This window comes from Balaenoptera musculus, chromosome 11, assembly GCF_009873245.2.
Source record: "Balaenoptera musculus isolate JJ_BM4_2016_0621 chromosome 11, mBalMus1.pri.v3, whole genome shotgun sequence".
Taxonomy (NCBI): Eukaryota; Metazoa; Chordata; class Mammalia; order Artiodactyla; family Balaenopteridae; genus Balaenoptera; species Balaenoptera musculus.
Window position 1 is genome coordinate 13,110,299 of NC_045795.1, and position 25,317 is coordinate 13,135,615.

At 39.9% G+C, this 25,317-nt stretch overlaps 2 protein-coding genes across 2 annotated transcripts in view; both read left to right on the plus strand.

Moving 5' to 3' along the window:
* STMND1 (stathmin domain containing 1) overlaps positions 1-23,670 on the plus strand; it is a 33,607-nt gene extending 9,937 nt beyond the window's left edge. Inside the window, exons 2-5 of the mRNA XM_036870060.1 lie at positions 1,639-1,819; positions 6,912-7,063; positions 22,209-22,340; positions 23,052-23,670. Of these exons, the coding sequence (XP_036725955.1) occupies positions 1,639-1,819; positions 6,912-7,063; positions 22,209-22,340; positions 23,052-23,336 (750 nt within the window). The 3' untranslated portion in view covers positions 23,337-23,670. The remainder of the gene's footprint in view (positions 1-1,638; positions 1,820-6,911; positions 7,064-22,208; positions 22,341-23,051) is intronic.
* Positions 8,524-9,575, plus strand: LOC118904177 (ras-related C3 botulinum toxin substrate 1-like). Its single transcript, XM_036870059.1, has one exon. It carries the CDS (start codon positions 8,599-8,601, stop codon positions 9,175-9,177), a length of 579 nt encoding a protein of 192 aa, XP_036725954.1. The 5' UTR covers positions 8,524-8,598; the 3' UTR covers positions 9,178-9,575.
* Positions 23,671-25,317: the final 1,647 nt, after the last annotated feature.

Here is a 25,317-nt window from a genome sequence, read left to right on the forward strand (position 1 = left end):
TGTCAATAATGCTTCTGTCTAGGGAATGGTCTTTCTTATTTTCTACTGTGTTTCTATATCAGTCAGGGTTTTACCAAAGAATCAGAACCAGTAGGATGGATGAACAGATAGATAAATAGATGTATTATAAGGAACTGGCTTGTGCAATTTTAAGGGCTGGCAAAGCAAGTCCAGAATCCATACAATAGAATAGGTGGTCCAGAAAGCTAGGCTGGAGCTGAAGCTGCATCTACAGAATTCCTTCTCCCTCAGAGAAACCTTGGTTCTACTCTTAAGGCCTTCAACTGATTGGATGAGGCCCACCCAGATTATTTTAAGATCATTTCCTTTACTTAAAGTCAACTAATTGTAGATGTTAACCACATCTACCAAATACCATAACAGCAAAGCCTAGATTAGTGTTTGAAACAAAAACAATAATGGTAGTTTCATTTTTAAAAAGGCTTTTACGAAATTGAGTTATTTGTAGTGAGGTGGATGGACCTAGAGTCTGTCATACAGAGTGAAGTAAGTCAGAAAGAGAAAAACAAATACCATATGCTGACACATATATATGGAATACAGGGGGGAAAAAATGGTTCTGAAGAACCTATGGGCAGGACAGGAATAAAGACGCAAATGTAGAGAATGGACTTGAGGACACGGGGAGGGGGAAGGGTAAGCTGGGACGAAGTGAGAGAGTGGCATGGACATATATACACTACCAAATGTAAAATAGATAGCTAGTGGGAAGCAGCCACATAGCACAGGGAGATCAGCTCGGTGCTTTGTGCCCACCTAGAGGGGTGGGATAGGGAGGGTGGGAGGGAGATGCAAGAGGGAGGAGATATGGGGATATATGTATATGTATAGCTGATTCACTTTGTTATACAGCAGAAACTAACACACCATTGTAAAGCAGTTATACTCCAATAAAGATGTTAAAAAAATAAATAAAAAGGCTTTATACATAGCAGTATCTTTACTTTTCACATTTGATGATTAAACTTGTTCATCTTGGTATCCTCCAGAATACTCAGCATAATAGCTTGTACCTGGTAGATTCCTATTAGTCACTGTGTTAATTTCCTACTGCTGCTGTAACAAATTAACGTAAGTTTAGTGGCTTCAAACAACAGAATTTTATTCCCTCACAGTTCTGGAGGTCAGAAGTCCAAAATTGGTTCCACTGGGCTAAAGTCAAGATGTTTGCAGGGCTGGTTCCTTTCAAAGGCTCTGAGGAGAGGATCTTTTTCCTCGATTTTTCCAGCTTCTAGAGCTGCATTCCTACGTTCCTCGGCTGGTGGCCCTTCCTGCATCTTCATTGCTGGTACTGCAGCGTCTCCAAGTGTGTCCGTGCTTCTGACGTCACATCACCATCTCCTTCTCTGTAATCAAATCTTCCTCTGCCTCCCTCTTCCAAGGACACCTGTGATTACATTCAGAGCCCACCTGGATAACCTGGGATACTCCTGCTATCACAAGGTCCTTAATTTAATCACACCTGCAAAGAAAGTCCCTTTTGCCACATAAGGTCACATTGACAGGGTGCTGGGTACTACTCAGCTATTCACAAAGCAGACCGTGTGGCATTTTCATTTTCCAAGATACCATTTTTTAAGAAATCTTGACTCTTACAAAGCCGTTCCCTTTTCACAGGCTGATGTCGGTGTGGCTCATTCCTGGGAGAATTTCGGACCCCAGATTGAAGCTATGCTGCCCAAGGATAATGTGGGCAGCCCTGGAAGCCTGGACAAGCAGGCCCAGTTGGGAAGCTTACCTGGAACCATTCCAGAAAGTTCCCCATTTCCTAGTGAAAGAAACGGAAGAATAAATTCAGGTAACAGCCCCTGTTCATGTTGATCTATATAAAATACTGTTTCTCTGAATATATTTTATAATGTGTGTTTGGTGACTTATCACAGCTTTGTGAATCAGGCAGTGCTTCAAATGTCAGGGTCCCACCTCCAAGACATAGCCTTAGGCCTTCATTAGGCGAGTAAGTAATACTAACCATTAATCTTCTTGTTGATGACATAATTAAAACTATCTTTTTTTAAACTAGGAGCCCTTATTGGTGGTTGGGATAAGGCCTTGGGAATAGGAGTTGCACAGGCTTTAGTTAATTTCTCAAAACTTCCACTGTGTTAACATCTTTCCAAGACAAAGTTCTACATTTGAAAAAATAAGTAAAACCTACATCAAACTTTTTCTCCTGTCTCTCCCCATTCAAAGTTATAAGCAAATGTACAATAAAAATATCTTTCAAAAACATGAAAGATGTGATGTTGACCTGGTGTGTTCTTTAGAAACTATTTGTGGTTTTTCCTGTGGTATGTTTTCACTTTGCTTGAGTTACCCTTCTGGTGTTAAGAGCCCTTGTTTCTGTTTCATCAGCCTTTGAAACAAATTGAACTTAACAGAGTTCAAGAAGACTTTTTTGGGGTAGGGGGAGGCTTTCATTTCCTTCCTCATTGCTGTAGTTTCTTCCCTGGGGAGCAGTTAGAGTTGGAAAATAGATTGGATAGTAAGTGAGATTCTTTTTCCTGGACTTTTGTGGCAACTCAGGTTATGACAAATTTCCTTTTTTAATACCCTTTTTATTTATTTTTTAAATTGAAGTATAGTTGATTTACAATATTATGTTAGTTTTTAGGAGTACAGCATAGGGATTCAGTATTTTTACAGATTATACTCCATTAAAAGTAATTACAAGGTAATGGCTGTAATTCCCTGGGCTATAAAATATGTCCTTGTTGTTTATCTATTTTATACATAGTAGTTTGTATCTCTTCATCACCTACCCCTGTGTTGCCCTTCCCCTCTTCACTCTCCCCTTCGGTAACCACTAGTGGGTTTTCTATACCTGTGAGTCTGTTTCTGTTTTGCATATGCATTCGTTTGTGTTATTTTTTAGATTCCACATATAAGTGATATCGTACAGTATATTTCTTTCTCTGTCTGACTTATTTCACTAAGCATAATATTCTCTAGGTCCATCACAAATTTCACATTTGCCCTCGTCCTGTGCTTCTGATAGGGTGTAGCATGACCTCTGAGGATGAAGGAGGAGATGGGGGGTGCAGGGCAGGGACGGCCCCTTCCTCTCCTTCTGTGTTGGGCCAGCGCATGTGTTTTTTCTCTCTGATGATTCTGTTGATGAGAATCCCTCCTAGACTGCAACACGAATGCGCAATATCCATGTGTTAACAGACTAGAGATTGTTAGGAGGACAGGGGTGCCCTCGGACAGGCAGTCCTGCCATCTGTACACCGTTGAAAGCAGTATGGGTAGGGAGGGCCCCAGGTAAGCAGGATGGTGCTAAGAGAGACCAGTGGGGGAGGGACTGAACCACCAAAGCAGGTGTTTTCAAAATGTAGTGTAAATTCGTTTTCCGGAAAGCTCTTCCCACAGGATGAATAAGAACCAGTACCCTGAGCTTTCTATTTGTTCTCTGCCCAGTGTCCTCTCTGTCTCCTCTCTGTATCCCTGCTCTTCACAGCTACAGAGTATATTTGTTAAAAATTTCAAGGTTCACACAACATTGTAAATCAGCTATATATACTTCAATAAAATTTTTTTTAATTTCAAGTTTCACACTAACATTTCCCAAGTATTTCCTTTTAGTAAAAAAACAAAACATCCTAACACTTCTGTGGAATTCCCTGGCGGTCCAGTGGTTAGGACTCTGAACTCTCACTGCCAAGGGCCCGGGTTCAGTCCTTGGTCGGGGAACTAAGATCCCACAAGCTGCATGGCATGGCCAAAAACAAAAACAAAGAAAACAAAACAAACAAACAAAAAAACTTCTGATTTTGAGAAGTTTCAGATAAGAAAAGTTGTCCAAAACAAAAAATGCCTGTATTCTTTCACCCAGATTCCCCCAAAGTTAATGTTGGACCACATTTGTGTTATCATTGTCCCCTCTCTTCCCTCCCTCCGTCTTCCCTCTCCCCCCTTCTCCCATATACATCTAGATTTTTTCTGAGAGTAAGTCACAGACATAATGATACTTTACTCTTAAATATATCCGTGTGCATTACCTAAAAACAAGAACAAAAAAAAAAACAAGAACATTCTTTGCAAAATCTCAGTACAAGGATCCAAATCAGACAATTACCGCTGATGCAGTACTTGTTATCTCACCTATTCAAATTTTGTCAGTTGTCTCACAAATGTCCTTTAGAAATAAATTTCTGGTTCAAGATCTAATGCAGAATCACACGTTTAATGTAGTTGTCATGTGACTTTAGCTTCCTTTAATCCGGAACAATTCCTTGGCTTTTCTTGTCTTCTAAAACCTTGATATATTTGGAGATATAAGCCACTTACTTTGTAGAGTATTCCTCAGTTTGAGTTTGTCTGATATTTCCTCATGATTAGGTTCAGAATATGCATTTTTAGCGAGAATACCAAAAATGATATTGTATCGTGCTTAGTACATCAAATCAGGAGGTACGTGATACCTATTTTTGACTTTTACTGTGGGTTTGGGTTCTTTTTTTTGCCATTCTGAAGGTTTTTTTTTACTGTAGTAAAACTTATCAATCTTTCTTTCATTGAATCTGGATTTTCAGACATAGCTAGAAAGCCTTTCCCTACACCAAGATTAAAGACAAACCCACCCATGTTTTCTTGCATGATTTCACTTTCTACACTACACTTATGAAATTTCTAATGGCATGAACTGATGCTACTGTAAATATTAACTACATAAGAAGTAAAACTGGATGTTCAGTATGATGTCAAATTTATAAAAATTAAATTTCATATGTTAACTGGCAACCTCTGAAAGGTAAGAATATGGACGTCTTAATTTTCCTCTTTACTCTTTTTTATATATTCCAAGTTTACTCTGATAACCACTATTTTTTTTAAATTAATTAATTAATTTATTTATTTTGGCTGTGTTGGGTCTTCGTTTCTGTGCGAGGGCTTTCTCTAGTTGCAGCAAGCGGGGGCCACTCTTCATCGCGGTGCGCGGGCCTCTCACTATCGCGACCTCTCTTGTTGTGGAGCACAGGCTCCAGACGCGCAAGCTCAGTAGTTGTGGCTCACGGGCCTAGTTGCTCCGCGGCATGTGGGATCCTTCCAGACCAGGGCTCGAACCCGTGTCCCCTGCATTGGCAGGCAGATTCTCAACCACTGTGCCACCAGGGAAGCCCCACTATTTCTTTTATAATCAGAAAGAAGCACAATGTTATTTTTAAACATTCCCCCAATAATCTTCAGTGTCCCAAGAAATCATGAATATTAGTTGAAATGACTGATGTAGTCCAGGGATTTCTGTATAAGTGAGCTACTGTAAATGTCAAGCCAAGCACTTTGGTAGACTCAGAAAAGAATGGATAGAAATGGTTAAAATAATTCTGTTATGCTAGTGACAGATGTCAACGATGACATTCTTTTTAAGAACATCCTGAGAGAGAAGTGGACCATGACCAGTGGGAGCCATTTATTGATACATAAGCTGTTTGGAAAGGAGTACAGTGAGGTGGAGAAGAGCGTGGATGCTAATGTCAGATTGACTTGGATTCAAATCCTAGTTAATTCACTTACTACTTGTGTCACCTTGAGCAAGTTGATTAGCTTCTCTCATATAGTTTATGTATAAAATAGAGATAGTAACACCTCTGTCACAGAATTTATGTTTGAATTAGATCTTACAAAGAACATAAAGTACTTAACATAGTGCCAGACACGTGAGTGCTCAATAAACGGTCATTATTATTATTATTTTGACCCTTGCAGATAAACCCACCTTCTAACAAAAAATCATTCTAATTCCTTGAAGAGGATTCACCTCTTCTTTATTGATTTTTTTCTGTTCTTTTAGTTTCTCGTTTACCTCCTTGAAAGCCATGCTTTACTACTCTGTACCAAAATCTGTACAGAGCACTTTAAAATGAGAACTGACTCTATTTCAAACACGTGTATGAGTAGAAGACATAGCACTGGAAAGGTGATAAGACTATAGGAAATTCGTTGGAGTTAATTGCAGTGGGCAATTAGAAGTCTCTGATACCAGGAAGGTTAATATTCTGAAGTGAGAGACATCTGGTTTGTGTGTGTGTGTGTACGTGTGTGTGTTTTTCCTGTCTTCCCATTACAAATTCATGAAAACTGTCTTTGTTAACCAGTGGGTTTAGAATTTTCATAAAAAGATTCCATCCACTGGATGAAATGGACTTCTTAAAATAGAAGAGAGCTCATTTCTGAGGACCTCTCATTGCACCTTTATTTTATGAGGTTGTAAAAACAGATGCTTGCTTGCTTATTTATATAATTGGGTGATTTGTGAAGGGAGTGGTCTCTCTCATTAGTGCTCCCCTATAAACTGTTTCAGTGCCATTTTTAGAATAAAAATTTAGCTACCACTCGACTCCAATTCTGATTTGGTTCAAAGACTCTTTTCAAAAAGGCATGCTTTTACTTATGTAGATTTAGCAGATGGCGTAATTGTAAACTCAGGGTTGCAGAACTAGAAGTCTCTTGGCAACATCACGCTGTTTATCCTTTGTATACAAAGCATAGAAACCAAACTGCAACTCATAAGAGTCACTGAAAGACTATCTCATTCGTGGCTGTGGTTTAGCTTCATAATTATTGCACAGAACCCGTATAATCGTACCCAAGTGTGTAAGTGTTGTTACAACAAAAAAGTAGTACATAGCAGCACAAGAAAGACTTTTTGTTATGTTAATATTCGACCTGCTAAGTAAACAGTATATTATGTTGATGTGTATCCTCTGTAAGAACATTAAGGATTTGAACTTCGAAGGATTATAAAGATTTGTAGTAGAAACAGATATTTAGGTACAAGTGTTGAGACTAAGAGTTAATTAGCATGATTTATAAGACATGTATTTAGCATTTGATTGATAAAATCTTTGTGCTTAAATTTCACTTTCTTTTTTCTTTTCCTTTGGAAGACCTAGTGATCAATGGATTAATCCATAAACCCCAACCCTTAGAGAATCGAGAGCAACAAAAGTCATCAGACATCCTGGAGGAGTTAATTGTTCAAGGAATAATACATAGCCACAGCAGAGTATTTAGAAATGGAGAATCATATGATGTCACGGCAAGTAATTTTCTAATTAACACTAGCTTATAGTTAAAATAGCAACAGAATATGACTGATCACTAGTTATTTTTTCCACCAATATGCATCTTAGTGTCACAATACAGATTACAGCATTTATCTAAGCCAGTTTTTTCTCCCATAAACTCCCTCACCCCTCTGCACACCATCCTTCTCTACAGATTCAGGAATTGCCTGATCGTTAATGATGAATGAATCCAATGAAACATATCTTGAGTTTCACCAAATTTGAGACATGATAAGCCCCATTGAATAAAATGCCTTCAGTCTTTCAGCAGTTTTTATTAAACATTGCCTATGCACTAGGCATGTGAATATCAAACTGAACCCTGACTTATCCAATAAGAAAATAGGCCTAAATGTCAAAGCTAAAATAGATACATGTATACCTTTATATACACACCCTGAGGTCAACCATGAGGAAATAAATACAATGATAAAAATTGTTATACCCTTAATTTTCTTTGTTGATTCATCTTGACTGATCTATCATTGTTTTTCTGTAGTGTGAACATTATTTGTGGCCTGATTTTAACTTGTTGTGGCCAAAGTCTTGAGTTCTTAACTTTTTAATAACTTCTTTGTAAACCTGTGAAGAAGATGGCAGATTTGCTGTTGTTTTGCTTAGTTCTTATTGGTTTGGGTTTCTTTTTAAGCCACTGTTTGCCGGCAGCACCAGTAATCCTAAAGCATAGACAGAGAAAAGAAGATAAAAAGAAGAAATAATACAGAAAAGAGGCCTAAGGGAAAATGAATAGGAAAGAAAAGAAAGAAACAGAAGTGATGGAAATTGAGACCAGAAATTATATCAAAGGCACCTCAGTGATGGCCAGTCCCCTGTGTTGTAGGGAAAACAATCAATAGGGAATAAAAAGATTCATTAGTGAAATCAAGTTTGCACCTAGACCAAGTCACTTAGTGTTTCAATAAAGGTAATTTCCATCTCTGTGTGAGGGACTTGCTGAGAACTCATAAATAAAAGCCAAAGTGGTATTTTCTTTTGAAGAAGGAAAAATAAGTCCTGCAGAAAGTATTTGGCAAGGAAAGGAGATTGTTAAGCCTTATGAATGATACTATCAGGCTGCCAATAATAAGAGGAACTGGGGGGGAAGGGGAAGGTAAAAATGGACCACATAATGGAAAAAATGATGCCAACATAATGACAATTTACATTTGCACAAGGCTAGCTAACAGGATGCAAGGCATTTTCGAGTACCTTATCTTACTTCAAAGTACTAAAAAATGATGCATCTTTAATATGGAAAGGACAAGGAGAGATTTTTTTTTCTCGCTGTAGGTGAATCACTGGGGGTCAGAAAATAAAAGGTGGAAGTTTTCCCCAGCTTTGGGTGGTGGCTGCTGCTGGGCTCCGGCTTCCCATCGGCGGAGGGCAAGGCGGCGTGGACAGCGGCCCCGGCACCCCGCGCCCCGCCTCCCGCAGCTGCGCGCCCCGGGCTCTCCGCTCCTCGCCTCAGCGCCCGGCCGCCGCCGCCGCGGCCCAGAGAGCGACCCAGATGCAGGCCATCAAGTGTGTGGTGGTGGGAGACGGAGCTGTAGGTAAAACTTGCCTCCTGATCTGTTACACGACCAATGCCTTTCCTGGAGAGTATATCCCCACTGTCTTTGACAACTATTCTGCCAGTGTTATGGTGGATGGAAAACCGGTGAATCTGGGCTTGTGGGATACGGCTGGACAAGAAGATTATGACCGATTGCGCCCCCTTTCCTATCCGCAGACAGATGTATTCTTGATTTGCTTTTCTCTTGTGAGTCCTGCATCATTTGAAAATGTTCGTGCAAAGTGGTACCCTGAAGTGCGATACCACTGTCCCAACACTCCTATCATCCTGGTGGGGACGAAACTTGATCTGAGGGATGATAAAGACATGATTGAGAAACTGAAGGAGAAGAAGCTGATGCCCATCACCTACCCGCAGGGCTTGGCCATGGCCAAGGAGATCGGTGCCGTCAAATACCTGGAGTGCTCGGCGCTCACGCAGCGAGGTCTCAAGACGGTGTTTGATGAAGCTATCCGGGCGGTTCTCTGCCCGCCCCCCGTCAAGAAGAGGAAGAGAAAATGCCTGCTGTTGTGAATGTCCGGGCCCCTCCCGCCTGTCCCGTCCCCCAGGACCCTTTGTACGCTTTGCTCAAACGGTGGAGCCTTCGCACTCAATGCCAAGTTTTTGTTACAGATCAGTTTTTCCATAAAACCGTTTTGAACCAATCAGTAATTTCTAGGTTTTGTTTGTTTAAAGTGTAAGAGTTCAAACTTTCACATTCTATTAAAGTTTAGCCCTAAAATGACAAGCTTCCTTAAAGCCTTATTTTTCAAAGCCCCTATTCTTGCTCAGATTAAGAGTTGCCAAAATACCTTGTGAACTAAGTTGCATTGTTGGGCTAAGAACACTAAGCACTAAACTGTTCAAAGACCTTTGTCTGGAAGAGACTAGCTGCTGAGGCAGGAGATGCAGACGCTCGCTAATGAGGTTCAGACGAAGAGCAGTACAGCCTCCTTCCTGAGACGCTGCCATTTAATGCACCCTGATTGGCCAGCCCACGTTCCCTACCTAACACTGTACGTCGTAACGAACGAGTGTAACAGCTCAGCTCTTTGGATCCATCTTTTTGATTTCGTAGTGAGATTTTTAAAACAAATTAGTGTATTAGATTTTGTGAGATTTGGAACAGAGCTCTTACTCCCGTGCTCCCTCCGATGAAGCGTTCTGCTCTGGCCGTGGGTGCGCTGGGTGGCGTGTGTGGAACACTTGTGATCAGAGGATGAAGACAGTATTTTAACAAAATATGGAGATTAATTTACACTACATTGTATACGTAATAATTAAACTATTAAAAGTGTCACGGGTAAACGTTTTAAAAGGTTAATTTCTGTCAAATGCAGTAGATGATGAAGAAAGGTCGGTATTATCAGTAAGTGTTTTCTTAAGCTTTTCCTTTTCCTTAAACGTGCCCATTCCTCCTGAAAGTGGGCATTTAATCCATCTTTGACCTCATCATTTTCATAGTTGCTAACTTAGTAAGTGCTTTTCTTATAGAACCCCTTCTTAATGAGCAATATGCCTCCTTGTATTATAAAATCGTTCTGAATATGCATTAGAAAAAATTTTTTGTAGATTAGTAAAAGTGCATTCCTGTTTTCATGTTACCTTATCCAAAGCTAGTAAGTGCTTTCCTTGGTTTTCTAGTAACTAGGTGTAAAAATCCTATGTTGCAGCTTTACAGTTTTTAAAATACTTAGATATTCTTAAACTGTAAACCCTGCCGGATGACCGACACTGGACCTGGTCTAACAACACTGCCCCCTCTTGCCTCACAGCGTGCACACGCTTCCTGTCCTTGCCCTAACGATGTCCCTTGGGGTCTGTGAGGTTCTGTCAACCCCGTGCTCGTGCTAACGAAGTTCTGTACAACTTACCCACTGGCAAGAATACGAGCTTGGACCTTTCAACCACTAGAACAAAATTTTTTAAATTGACAGTTGCAGAATTGTGGAGTGTTTTTACATTGATCTTTTGCTAATGCGATTAGCAGTATGTTTTGCATGTATGACTTAATAAATCCTTGAATCATGAAAAAATAAATAAATAAATAAAAGGTGGGTCAAAAAGAAAAGACAGGAGCCTCAAGCCTCTTAGATAGCCTCATCCACCAGAGGGCAGAGAGCAGAAGCAAGAAGAACTACAATCCTGCAGCCTGTGGAATAAAAAACACATTCACAGAAAGATAGACAAGATGAAAAGGCAGAGGGGTGTGTACCAGATGAAGGAACAAGATAAAACCCCAGAAAAACAACTAAATGAAGTGGAGATAGGCAACCTTCCAGAAAAAGAATTCAGAATAATGATAGTGAAGATGATCCAGGACCTTGGAAAAAGAATGCAGGCAAAGATCGAGAAGATGCAAGAAATGTTTAACAAAGACCTAGAAGAATTAAAGAACAAACAAACGGAGATGAACAATACAATAACTGAAATGAAAACTACAGTAGAAGGAATCAATAGCAGAATAACTGAGGCAGAAGAACAGATAAGTGACCTGGAAGACAGAATGGTGGAATTCACTGCTGCAGAACAGAATAAAGAAAAAAGAATGAAAAGAAATGAAGACAGCCTAAGAGACCTCTGGGACAACATTAAATGCAACAACATTCGCATTATAGGGATCCCAGAAGGAGAAGAGAGAGAGAGAAAGGACCCGAGAAAATATTTGAAGAGATTATAGTTGAAAACTTCCCTCACATGGGAAAGGAAATAGACACCCAAGTCCAGGAAGTGCAGAGAGTCCCATACAGGATAAACCCAAGGAGAAACACGCTGAGACACATAGTAATCAAATTGGCAAAAATTAAAGACAAAGAAAAATTGTTGAAAGCAGCAAGGGAAAAATGACAAATGACATACAAGGGAACTCCCATAAGGTTAACAGCTTATTTCTCAGCAGAAACTCTACAAGCCAGAAGGGAGTGGCATGACATATTTAAAGTGATGAAAGGGAAGAACCTACAACCAAGGTTACTCTACCCGGCAAGAATCTCATTCAGATTCGATGGAGAAGTCAAAAGCTTTACAGACAAGCAAAAGTTAAGAGAATTCAGCACCACCAAACCAGCTCTACAACAAATGCAAAAGGAACTTCTCTAAGTGGGAAACACAAGAGAAGAAAAGGACCTACAAAAACAAACCCAAAACAATTAAGAAAATGGTAATAGGAACATACATATTGATAATTACCTTAAATGTGAATGGATTAAATGCTCCAACCAAAAGACGCAGGCTTGCTGAATGGATACAAAAACAAGACCCATCTATATGCTGTCTACAGGAGACCCACTTTAGACCTAGGGACACATACAGACTGAAAGTGAGGGGATGGAAAAAGATATTCCATGCAAATGGAAATCAAAAGAAAGCTGGAGTAGCAATACTCATATCAGATAAAATAGACTTTAAAATAAAAAATGTTACAAGAGACAAGGAAGGACACTACATAATGATCAGGGGATCAATCCAAGAGGAAGATGTGACAATTATAAATATATATGCACCCAACATAGGAGCACCTCAATACATGAGGCAACTGGTAACAGCTTTAAAAGAAGAAATCAACAGTAACACAATAATAGTGGGGGACTTTAACATCTCATTTATACCAATGGACAGATCACCCAAACAGGAAATTGATAAGGAAACACAAGCTTTAAATGACACAATAGACCAGATAGATTTAATAGATATTTATAGAACATTCCATCCAAAAACAGCAGATTACACTTTCTTCTCAAGTGTGCACGGAACATTCTCCAGGATAGATCACATCTTGGGTCACAAATCAAGCCTCAGTAAATTTAAGAAAATTGAAATCATATCAAACATCTTTTCTGACCACAACGCTATGAGATTAGAAATCAATTACAGGGAAAAAAACGTAAAAAACACAAACACTTGGAGGCTAAACAATACGTTACTAAATAACCAAGAGATCACTGAAGAAATCAAAGAGGAAATCAAAAAATACCTAGAGACAAATGACAATGAAAACACGATGATCCAAAACGTATGGGATGCAGCACAAGCAGTTCTAAGAGGGAAGTTTATAGCAATACAAGCCTACCTCAAGAAACAAGAAGAATCTCAAGTAAAAGGAACTAGAAAAAGAAGAACAAACAAAACCCAAAGTTAGCAGAAGGAAAGAAATCATAAATATCAGAGCAGAAATAAATGAAATAGAAACAAAACAATAGCAAAGATCAATAAAACTAAAAGCTGGTTCTTTGAGAAGATAAACAAAATTGATAAAGCATTAGCCAGATTCATCAAGGAAAAGAGGGAGAGGACTCAAATCAATAAAACTAGAAATGAGGGGCTTCCCTGGTGGCGCAGTGGTTGAGAATCTGCCTGCCAATGCAGGGGGCATGGGTTCGAGCCCTGGTCTGGGAAGATCCCACATGCCACGGAGCAACTAGGCCCGTGAGCCACAACTACTGAGCCTGCGCGTCTGGAGCCTGTGCTCTGCAACAAGAGAGGCCGCGATAATGAGAGGCCCATGCACCGCGATGAAGAGTGGCCCCCACTTGCCGCAACTAGAGAAAGCCCTCGCACGGAAGCGAAGACCCAACACAGCCATAAATAAATAAATAAGTAAATAAGTAAATAAATAAATAAGTAAGTAAATAAGTAAGTAAATAAGTAAGTAAATAAGTAAGTAAATAAATAAATAAGTAAATAAGTAAGTAAATAAGTAAATAAATAAATAAATACATAAACCCAAAGTTTAAAAAAAAATAAAATTAGAAATGAAAAAGAAGTTACAACAGACATCGCAGAAATACAAAGCATCCTAAGAGACTACTACAAGCAACTATGCCAATAAAATGGACAACCTGGAAGAAATGGACAAATTCTTAGAAAGATATAACCTTCCAAGACTGAACCAGGAAGAAATAGAAAATATGAACAGACCAATCACAAGTAATGAGATTGAAACGGTAATTAAAAATCTTCCAACAAACAGAAGTCCAGGACCAGATGGCTTCACAGGTGAATTCTACCAAACATTTAGAGAAGAGCTAACATCCATCCTTCTCAAACTCTTCCAAAAAATTGCAGAGGAAGGAACACTCCCAAACATTCTATGAGGCCACCATCACCCTGATACCAAAACCAGACAAAGACACTACAAAAAAAGAAAATTACAGACCAATATCACTGATGAATATAGATGCAAAAATCCTCCACAAAATACTAGCAAACAGAATCCAACAACACATTAAAAGGATCATACACCATGATCAAGTGGGATTTATCCCAGGGATGCAAGGATTCTTCAATATATGCAAATCAATCAATGTGATACACCATATTAACGAATTGAAGAATAAAAACCATATGATCATCTCAATAGATACAGAAAAAGCTTCTGACAAAATTCAACACCCGTTTATGATAAAAACTCTCCAGAAAGTGGGCATAGAGGGAACCTACCTCAACATAATAAAGGCCATATATGACAAACCCCCTGCAAACATCATTCTCAATGGTGAAAAACTGAAAGCATTTCTTCTAAGATCAGGAACAAGACAAGGATGTCCACTCTCGCCACTATTATTCAAGATAGTTTTGGAAGTCCTAGCCACGGCAATCAGAGAAGAAAAAGAAATAAAAGGAATACAAATTGGAAAAGAAGAAGTAAAACTGTCACTGTTTGCAGATGACAGGATACTATACATGGAGAATCCTAAAGATTAAGGAAACACTCCCATTTACCATTGCAACAAAAAGAATAAAATACCTAGGAATAAGCCTACCTAGGGAGGTAAAAGACCTGTAGTCAGAAAACTGTAAGACACTGATGAAAGAAATTAAAGATGATACAAACGGATGGAGAGATATACCATGCTCTTGGATTGGAAGAATCAATATTGTGAAAATGACTATACTACCCAAAGCAATCTACAGATTTAATGCAATCCCTATCAAATTACCAGTGGCATTTTTTACAGAACTAGAACAAAAAATCTTAAAATTTTTATGGAGACACAAAAGACCCCGAATAGCCAAAGCAGTCTTGAGGGAAAAAAATGGAGCTGGAGGAATCAGACTCCCTGGCTTCAGACTATACTACAAAGCTACAGTAATCAAGACAATATGGTACTGGCACAAAAACAGAAATATAGATCAATGGAACAGGATAGAAAGCCTAGCGATAAACCCACGCACCTATGGTCAACTAATCTTTGACAAAGGAGGCAAGGATATACAATGGAGAAAAGACAGTCTCTTCAATAAGTGGTACTGGGAACACAGGACAGCTACATGTAAAAGAATGAAATTAGAATACTCCCTAACACCATACACAAAAATAAACTCAAAATGGATTAGAGACCTAAATGTAAGACTGGACACTATAAAACTCTTAGAGGAAAACATAGGAAGAACACTCTTTGACATAAATCACAGCAAGATCTTTTTTGATCCACCTCCTAGAGTAATGGAAATAAAAACAAAAATAAACAAATGGGACCTAATGAAACTTAAAAGCTTTTGCAAAGCAAAGGAAACTACAAACAAGATGAAAAGACAGCACTCAGAATGAGAGAAAATATTTGCAGATGAATCAGTGGACAAAGGATTAATCTCCAAAATATATAAACAGCTCATGCAGCTCAATATTAAAAAAAAACCCAATCCAAAAATGGGCAGTGACCTAAATAGACATTTCTCCAAAGAAGACATACAGATGGACAAGAAGCACATGAAAAGCTGCTGAACATCACTAATTATTAGAGAAATGCAAATCAAAACTGTAATGAGGTATCACCTCACACCAGTTAGAATGGGCATCATCTGAAAATCTACAAACAACAAATGCTAGAGAGGGTGTGGAGGAAAGGGAACCCTCTTACACTGTTGGTGGGAATGTAAATTGATACAGCCCCTATGGAGAACAGTATGGAGGTTCCTTAAAAAACTAAAAATAGAATTACCATATGACCCAGGAATCCCAGTGGTGGGCATATACCCAGAGAAAACCATAATTCAAAAAGACACATGTGCCCCAATGTTCATTGCAGCACTATTTACAATAGCCAGGTCATGGAAGCCACCTAAATGCCCATCGACAGACGAATGGATAAAGAAATTGTGGTACATATATACAATGGAATATTACTCAACCATAAAAAGGGACGAAATTGAGTCATTTGTAGGGACATGGATGAATCTAGAGACTGTCATACAGAGTGAAGTAAGTCAGAAAGAGAAAAACAAATAACGTCTATTAACGCATATATGTGGAACCTAGAAAAATGGTACAGATGAACCGGTTTGCAGGGCAGAAATTGAGACACGGATGTAGAGAACTAATGTATCGACCCCAAGGGGGGAAAGCGGCTGGGGGTGGGGGGTGTGTGTGTGATGAATTGAGATACTGGGATTGACATATATACACTAATACGAATAAAATGGATAACTAATAAGAAACTGCTGTATAAAAAAATAAATAAAATAAAATTCAAAAAAAAAAAAAAAGAAAAGACAGGAGAGCCATCTGGAGGAGGATAGATTGTGGGAACATTCAGTAGCTAAGCAAGCCTTCTGAAGAGAGATGCCATGGACCCTTGATGCTCACGTCAGTGGGGGTAACATTAACACATTTTTCAGTGATTCCGGTGCCAGAGATGAATGGATTCAGACTCGGACCTTGCAAGGGCACCAGCAAGGTTAATTAATATAAACTACACTGCGAAAGAAACGTATCTATTAAAAAATGAAAACTACAGGCTTGACTTTCAATAACATCATTAAGAGATCCAAAGATGAAGACTGTGTTTCGTATTATGTAGAAATAGAATGGTTGTCAGGGGCATAGTTGGAGCGTTCTCAAAAGGATTTAAATGTGACAGGACTGCAAAGGTAGGCAAGAATAACACAGTTCTCTTTTTCTTTTTTTTTGCTTTGGAATTGGGCCAAGATGGCCAACAAAAGCCAGACTTGCAACAGGCCGGAGCTGTAAGGCACAGCTGTGCATCTTCTTGCTGAGTGCAGTCCTCAACCTGTACATTTGCGTCACCCAGGAAACTTTCAAAACTCCTGGGAGCAGTGGCTTGGGGTGGGCCCAGGATGTGGTGCTTTTGAAAGCTCCCAGGTGATTCCAGTGGGCAGCCCAGGCTGAGAACCACTGCCATGAAGTTTCAGTAAAAATGTACACCAAGCCCTCAAATTCATTATCAAGCTGGGAAGGGTTAAAGCTTTTGAAACTGAAATCCCCCATTCACTGTGAAAGAGAGTCCTAAAATATCCCTGAAAATAGAACATGTGTTCACTATAGGACTAAGATGATACCCAGGAAGCGTATGGAAATGAAGAGATATAATTGCTCAGTGTCACAGGTAAAGTCTCTTTCAATCCAGGTGTAGCTGAGAACATGTGTGTCAGACACCAGATGTCTTGAATATTTGGGGGAAAGTTCTGAGGCCAATACAAAAAGATGAGAATGAATGTTGAAGGACTGAAAATGAAAATATTATGAGACAGTTAATACTTTTAACTAAGAAACAAAGAGCCAAAGGAAACAAAAAGGGGATAGTCAAGAAAAAGGATGTTATTGTCAGCAGATACTACAATACGATGAATCCAATCAGACATGTGAACACCATTTCTTCATTGCTTTAAAAAGAACTTTAAATGAAATATTATGGGAAAAAAACAGAACAATAAAAGTGAGAATACTTAAAAACAAGGCTCCTTATGTAGACCAATATTATATATAAATACAAGGGAACTTTAGACATAGATCTGTCCCTGTCTTAGCCAGGTTGTTATCTTTAATTCAGTTATTATTTAGAGTGAAATATAATAAAGGATGCTGAAAAGGGGACTCCCCTATGAGCTGGTCTCTTCCTAGAAATCCGCAGCAGTATCTGTGTCCACAGGGCCCCCTATCGTCTTTTTTCTTAATTTTTTTCATCATCTGCTTTTTAGCCAGTACTACAGCCATTCCGTAGCCCCTCTGGATAACCTGCCTGCAAGCACATTCACGCTAGTAGATGTTACGCTCACTCAGAAAGAATTATAATGATATGTAAGTAATACGATGTTAAGAAGCTAAATTATCAGACTAAGTGAATCTTCCAGTATATTTTAAAACATTCTACTGAGACTCCAATGGCTGTATTATAAATGTATATTAGTTTTACCTACACATGTAAATACATGCATGGATTGGTACAGATCTCTTTAAAGAGATGGGAGCGGCTGTCATTTATCCACATAGGCATTATCCACTTCAGGTGTTTCTCATCCAAACTCATTTCTCCCGTTCTGGGTTTCCCTACACAAGACTCTCAATCCTCTATTGATCCCTTCTGTCTCTAGTCCAAGTTGATTCCCTTTTCCAGGCAACCTCTGTCCTTGATAACCTTCAGTGCAGTTAGGGAGTTTGTTGACAGTGTATCAGAGTGTGTAACATTATTTGCTGAACCTCATGGGGAGTCTTTTAAGGAGGAGGAAGTTGACCGGGGTAAAGACAAAATAATGGCAGTTAACGCTCAGAGTGACCATCTTAGGAGGTCTTAACAGTGGCAGAGCAGGGGGTGACAGATCTGTTGTGAGAAACTTTGGCTTATTCTATGCACAAGACTCCTATTAAGAGAACATAGCCAAGGTAGGTTTATCTGTCGGTCAATAATTAACTAGGAAAGCTCTGAGGAAGACACAGTGGATGCAGGAAGTAATGTATACAAGCAGGTTGGCTAGAAACGAGATCCCCTTCTTATCACAGCATCTTTGGGTGTGCCATCCCCTGCTGGTGTTCTTAAAGAGAATACTTGAACTAGTAACTTCTATAGGTTTTAAAGTTGATTTTTTTTTTTTAGAGTATCTATGGGTAGCACCTCTGTACGTAAAATGTGATCATATAATGCTATCATTTTTTAAGTGCCAACAATTGGTAACTCCTGACTTTATAAAATCCAGTGGTAAAGAATACAGATAGCTTTCCTCAGGTCTTTCAATGCTTTTCTTTAAAATGTCAAACTCAAGAAAGGACAAGGGCTGTACAAGGTAGGATTAACTTCCACAAGGGAGAGGAAGTACATGATTTCTTATGCATCATTTTGGGATAAAGCCACAGGAAGAGGTCACCCAAACTAGAAAGCCCAAGCTCTCTTGAAACTATTGATCTCATGATTTAAATCAAGGCTCAGACTCCTGTGTAAGCCTGATGGAGACTTGCTTTATTGGATATTAGATGACTATTCCATACTCTGTTAGCCCTCTATGAGTGAACTTCCCCAAAAAACTGTTTCATCCTAATTTCACAGTATCTCTAGTTGAGCCTCCATAGCAAGCATGTCCCGTCTTTTCAGCAGATGGCTTTTGTCAGCAGGGAGCCTAAAAAGCAGTTGTCATAAAAAATAACACAAGAATGGGGGAGGGGGAACTTGCTTTGACAAACATCTCCCAGTTTTCCTGTAGTGAAAATTTCTCATCACATAAAACTGTCTGAAGGCTGCAACTGAACCAGAACTTTAATAAATGTTTTCCTTTTAGAAGGCTTTCCAAGAATCATAGATTTTAAAGCTGGAAGAAACCTTAGCCGTCCTCAGCAAGTTGCAGAGGAGCGTATATGGTATAATTTTGAGAAAAGTGAGTCCAAAGAGAAGTGCTTTGTGTCAGGTCACACAGTGGGTGTTAGCAGTAGACCCAGGGTTAAACAGAGCCCAGGCCTCCTGCCTGCTGGCCCCTGGGATTCTGAGTCTCATTTCTCCCCTTCATGACAAATACTGTATTTGGTTGTGATTCTGTGTGCTGTCATTGAAAAAAGTCACTGCTTTCACTGAATAAGTAATTACCATTTATTGAGTGGCTACTGTATACTTTCCTCTTTATTTATTTATTTATTTCATTTCAAACGAGCTTTTATTTTCAATGTGAACAATACTGTTAAATTTATCTCTAAAAGGTAAGAGTAAAGTCAGATGTCAGTTAATATCATTTTGGGGTGTTGAACTTTGAAACAAAATTGGTATTTTGAGCTAATGAAAACTAGAATATCCATGAAGAACAAATTCATCTTTTCTTTTGCTGTCCATTTCTTTTTATGCCTTCCCACAGTATTCTCCAGAGCCGCCCTCTGCTGAGACCATATCCATTTTAAGTCCTTCTTCTGGTTTTTCATTTCCATCCTCTTCCTCTTCATCAGCGTTTTCATATTGATATTCACTCTCTTCTTTAGAACCATACGGACTTCGGGATCATAAGTTGGCGGAAAAAATATCCCAGTTTAAAATCAGCAGCAGAATCTAGTGCCCTGCCCTCAGGAGGATCGTCCTTCTCTTCTTCTTGGTCCACATAATTCTCATCCTCTCCCTCATCTCTCCTCCTCCTCGTCCTCTTCATCCTCCTCCTCCTCATTCTCCTCAACTCTCTCCTCCTCTTCTTCTGCCTCTTCCTACTTTCCTACCAGCTGTACATCCCAGTACTCCTTGACTATGGGCTGGGCGCCCTCCTGCCCACCCTCCTTTGCCCGAAGAGTTCGCACTACCACCTGGAAATCCCTAGGGGCTGCGTCTCTGCCGAGACCCTGGCACGCCATTCGGCAGGCACCGCTCCTCGCCTGACTGATCCAGGGTCGTGGCCCATCCCACTAGCTGCTCTGTTCTGACCACCGGTGGCTGGGCCTCGCTTCTCTGTGCCAGACGTGGCAGGAGAGGTGCACCAGTCAGTGCCTCAACCAGAGAAGTGGTCTGGCTGCTAGACCAAGTTGGCAAAGATTTTCCTCTTTTTTCTAAAAAAAATCCTGTGAAATAAAACCTATTTTATAAATGAGGAAGGGAAGGCTTACAGAGTTTAAGAATTCATGCAAAGCCACACCATGACCAAGCCAGGATTCAAACCCAGGGCTGTATATGTCTGGATCTGGTGCCCTTTCCTGCTATGCTGAACTGTCTCTCTTTGTGTGATTTACTTTCTCAGTAACTACAGTATTGCAATCTGAAGAGACAGTCTTTTTGATATGGCAATGGATATCAATAGCTCCTTTGTCTTTAAAAGTCTTTAGAGAAATTATCTAGAACAATACAGGAGTACCTAGTTGGAGATATTGCGGGTTCGGTTCCAGGCCACTGCAATAAAGGAAATATCACAATAAATCGAGTCACATGAATTTTTTGGTATCCCAGGGCATATAAAAGTTATGTTTACACTATAGTGTAGCCTGTTAAGTGTCCAATAGTATTATGTCTAATAAAACAATGTTCAGATCTTAATTTAAAAATACTTATATTGCTAAAAAATGCTAACCATCATCTGAGCCTTCACCGAGTCGTTATCGGTTTGCAATAGTAGCAGCAAAGATCACTGATCACCGTAACAAATATAATAATAATGAAAGAATTTGAAATACTGCAAGAATTACCAAAATGTGACACAGAGACGTAAAGAGAGCAAACACTGTTGGGAAAATGGCGCCAATAGACTTGGTTGACTCAGGGTTGCCACAGTTCTTCAATTTGTAAAAAAAAAACAACCGAAATATCTGTGAAGCACAATTAAGTGAAGCACAATAAAATGAGGTCTGCCTGTTTTGGTTCATTGTATAATGAAGGTTTGGTGTTTGTTAAGACAGTTTAATAACTCTTTATATACTGACCTAGAAAGATGTCCATATTAAATTAAATGAAGAAAGCGAATTGCAAAACAGTGTATATGGTATAATCCCATTGATTGGTTGAACATGACAGATGCACTGTTAACATATGTGTATATAGATATATGTGCACAGAGAATGTCTGGAAAGACACACACCAAACTCTTTAAAATGGTTCATGCTGATGAGTGGGATTGGGGGCCAGCTGGTTAAACAGAGAATTAGGGGACTATTTCTGTATCATTTTAATTTTTTTATAACCAAGGTATATTATTTTAAAAAACCAATTTTTAAAAATGAAACTTTCTTTATAAACCCTTTACAACAGCTTAACCTTTTTTTAATAACTAGAAATTATAATCAAAGTCATTATCACTGCTCTAAACGCATAAAGGGTAGTCAATCAGGAAATAGTATGGGGTTTTTTCTATTGTCATGAAAACATTTGTAAAGTACTGACAGCAAAGACCAGTGTTAATTCTCTCCTTCACAAGACCAAAAGTCCTAAAACTAATCTCGACCCCAAATGAAAGTCAGTTGTAGCTTATGGAATATTATAAAATCATGGGGTTTAACTTTTTACCTTGAACTACAAATGCATCATTCATTCGCCACCTTTTCCCATCTTGTATTTGTTCTCCAGGTTTTTTTTTACTTCTCAAGAGCCCTCCTCCATCGCTGCATGTTTCTTTCATGTTTTTTGATAATAGCCTGTTTTTTCCTAGACATCTAATAGATATTTTTTCTTTAGGAATTAGTTCTGTTGTTACCAGGCATAAAGTCTTTAGGGATGAGTTCAGTTGTTACCAGTTTTCACATAATTGTTTTTACAAATCTATCCAAACATCTGTTTAGTGTTTTAGGACTAAAACCTTAAACAATGTTTATTCTCTCTCTCTTATCTTTCTCCTCTGCTAATAAATACATTTGTTTCTGCATTTTAAAAAGTGTCTTTTTGCAGGTAAGCACGACTGAGAAGCTGCTGAGAAAGCCACCAGCCAGGCTGAAAAAACTTAAAATCAAAAAGGAAGTAAAAGATTTCACGATGAAGGACATAGAAGAGAAGATGCAAGCAGTGGAGGAGCGCAGGAAGGTAGCCCAGGTCTCGCGTGAGGGGGCACTGCCTCCGAAATGCGTGCATCCTCTCCAGTCGCCAGCTTGAAGACAGATTGCGTGGATTGTATTAATTCTTTTAGTGATCTCTATGCTTCCTATGCTGTATGTTTAGTTTTTTTAAGTTCTCTTTGTGTGGTGAAGGAATGCAGCACTATCTTGAAGTTGGTTGAATTACAGTTTCATCCATGTAGCCTAAGGAAGCAATATCCACTTCTGAGAATTAAGTATGGTGTTTTTTTCCTATTAAAAAAAAGAGAAACTTCAGTTGGGGCCAGGGGTGGCAGGAGGTCCCAGGTGGAGGACGGGAGCTGAGAGGAGGCCGTGCAGACCCTCAGACAACTTCTGCAGCATTTACACACACGTGGTCCCCATAAACCCTCTGTCTGCCCTTCTGCCGGGAGCCAGTCTTCACAGCTCTGGTCTGATAGCCTTTACTTCCGTGTCTCTACTTGGCCTCTCAGAGAGCAAGGACTAGACCATAGCCCTGTGAGGGTATGTTTGGAGGGTGTCTGGAGGGTATGGGGTCGGGGCTGGCTCTGTCTTCTTCAACAGTAATTCCTCAACCTCTGTTTGTCGAATGATTGCATAATGAAATAGGGAAGCCACGAGTGTTCATTACAGGCAGTAGTAATGAGAACTTGGAGAAAGTCACTCAGACTCGTTTTCACTGTTTAATACTGCTTTTCAGACTAAAGAAGAAGAAATAAGAAAAATGCTGTGGAGTGACCGACCTCTGCCCCCAGCCCATCGTTCAGATCCAGCTGAAGCGGGTGGGAAGGAGGCTCCGTTTGCCAAAGGACTTAAAACTGTGAGTTGTGCCGCATTTGAACCCTCTGACCTGTTGGAAGGAAAGCTGTTGAAAAGGAAGAAGAGTAAACGTGATACAACCTCAAATGATAGAAACTACAGGTACGAAGGTATTGGGGTCGTGGAGTCAGACATGTCTTACAACCAAGCAGATGACGTATTCTAATGAGCCATTTTATGTGAATTTCGTGAAAAGGCATCCTTTCCCCCAGGTGTGACTTTCTTAGTACGTCTCATGGTTTCTTTGACTGTCTGACCCCTCACCCACTGGGATGTGCCTTGGGTTTAGGAATGATCGTGCGAGCTGCCTGGGCTGGAGCTTAGCTGAGTAAACTAAATGACTATGTTAGCTTAAAAAAAAGAAGAGGAAGATTTGACTAGCTTTGTTTTTATAAAGTTGTCATTCTCCTTCAGTGTGGCTTCAAACATGGTGAAAATGTCTTTCATTTATGAGCACCTTTCAGCTTCCATTAATGTATTCGTGCCAAATGAAATCCTTCTTTTTGGCTCCTGCCCCTTGGCTGTGTCTGCCCTCTGAGGGTCCTTTAAGACAAATTGTATGGATTTGTGTTAAGTATTTTAATGATCTGTATGCTTCTTATGCTGTATGTTTAGGTGTGTTTTTTTTCCAATTCTCTTTGTGTTGTGTTGTGATTAAAGCAATATCCTGAAATTGGTTGAATTATAGTTTCATCCATATAGCCTAAGGAAGCAATATCCACTTCTCAGAATTAAATGAAGTATGGAGTTTTCTTCGTATGAAAAATGAAAAAGTTATTAGGTCTTATGAGTCTACATTCTATGAAGATCTCTTGCATCCCTTTTCATACTTTCCCCTGTCATTGCCTTGTTCAGACCACCCGATCATTATTCAGTTATATTACAACAACAGTCTTCTTAGTATTTATCCAACGGTCTTCTTTTTTATTTTTTGATATTTATTTATTTATTTGGCTGCGCCGGGTCTTAGTTGTGGCATGCGGGATCTTCACTGTGGCACGTGGAATCTAGTTCCCTGACCAGGGATCGAACCCCAGGCCCCCTGCATTGGGAACGCAGAGTCTTAACTGCTGGACCACCAGGAAAGTCCCTATTCAATGATTTTCTGCTGAACCCCTTTGTTGGCTCCCTTTTATGGTCAAGGTAAAGTCCAGACTTCTTCTTCTGACTGGCAAGACTCTCAGCTTTCATAACTCACTCCTGCTGAACTTCTAGCTCCTCACACTCAGCACATTGCCTAGCCTCTGTGTCTTTGCACATGCTGTTCCCTCCTTCCCCTCACCCCGTCTCACTGCTTTACTTGACTAATGCCTTCTTTTTTCTCCCGTCTCCACTCAGACAGCATTTCCTCTGAAGCCCCTGGTCTGGGTTGGTGGCCCTCTCTCATAGTTGCCTTTTGGCAGCCCGGATTACTCAGTGTCGCACTTGCCACCCTCTTTTGGAATTACCGGGTGCGTGTCCATCTTTACCGCTAGATGTGTCAGTTCTAACAGGGCGGAGGATGGGTCTGTCTTGATCACGGTTGCAGTTTTGTACCTTGGAAAGTGAATGGCACATGATACATGGTGTGTAAATGTTTCTTCTGTGGATAAATCAGTACACCCATATATCCTCCAGAAGCTGGAGGACAGCCCCAGGAGATGGCTTGTCTCCCTGGGAACCCATGGCAGTGCTGATTTGAGCAGAAAACCACTGGGCACCTCCTGTTTGTACATTCCCTTTGGGATGTTGCAAATGGACACCTCATCTTCCTGTAGCTTGTAGGACTGAGGACTCCTGCAGCAGTGAGGTATGATGGTGGTGGTGGAGGGGGCTTCTTTCCAAACTCGTTCCAGAACCAAAACCTTTAAGAACCAGTCTACTTCTTACAGCGGTACCTTGGAAAGTCCTTTAGGCTCCATGGACCTCTTTTACCTTGCAGTAAGTCCACTGCATACGAACCTTCTAGTTGAGAGCTTTCAAAGGTGTGAACATGCGTTCCATCAGTGTCAGGGGTGAGTGAAATTGCAGCCTGCCCTCCATCTCCTATTGCTGACGATCCTTCAGCTCTACCACCTCCCACCTCCTCTCCCTCCTCCAGTTGGTAAATCTTCTTGCCTGTTCACTCGATGCCAGCCCCTGTATGCCAGCTGTTGTACTGTACTACT

Coding starts and splice junctions, on each gene's coding strand:
- LOC118904177 (XM_036870059.1), top strand. CDS start 8,599: ATGCAGGCCATCAAGTGTGTGGTGGTGGGAGACGGAGCTGTAGGTAAA.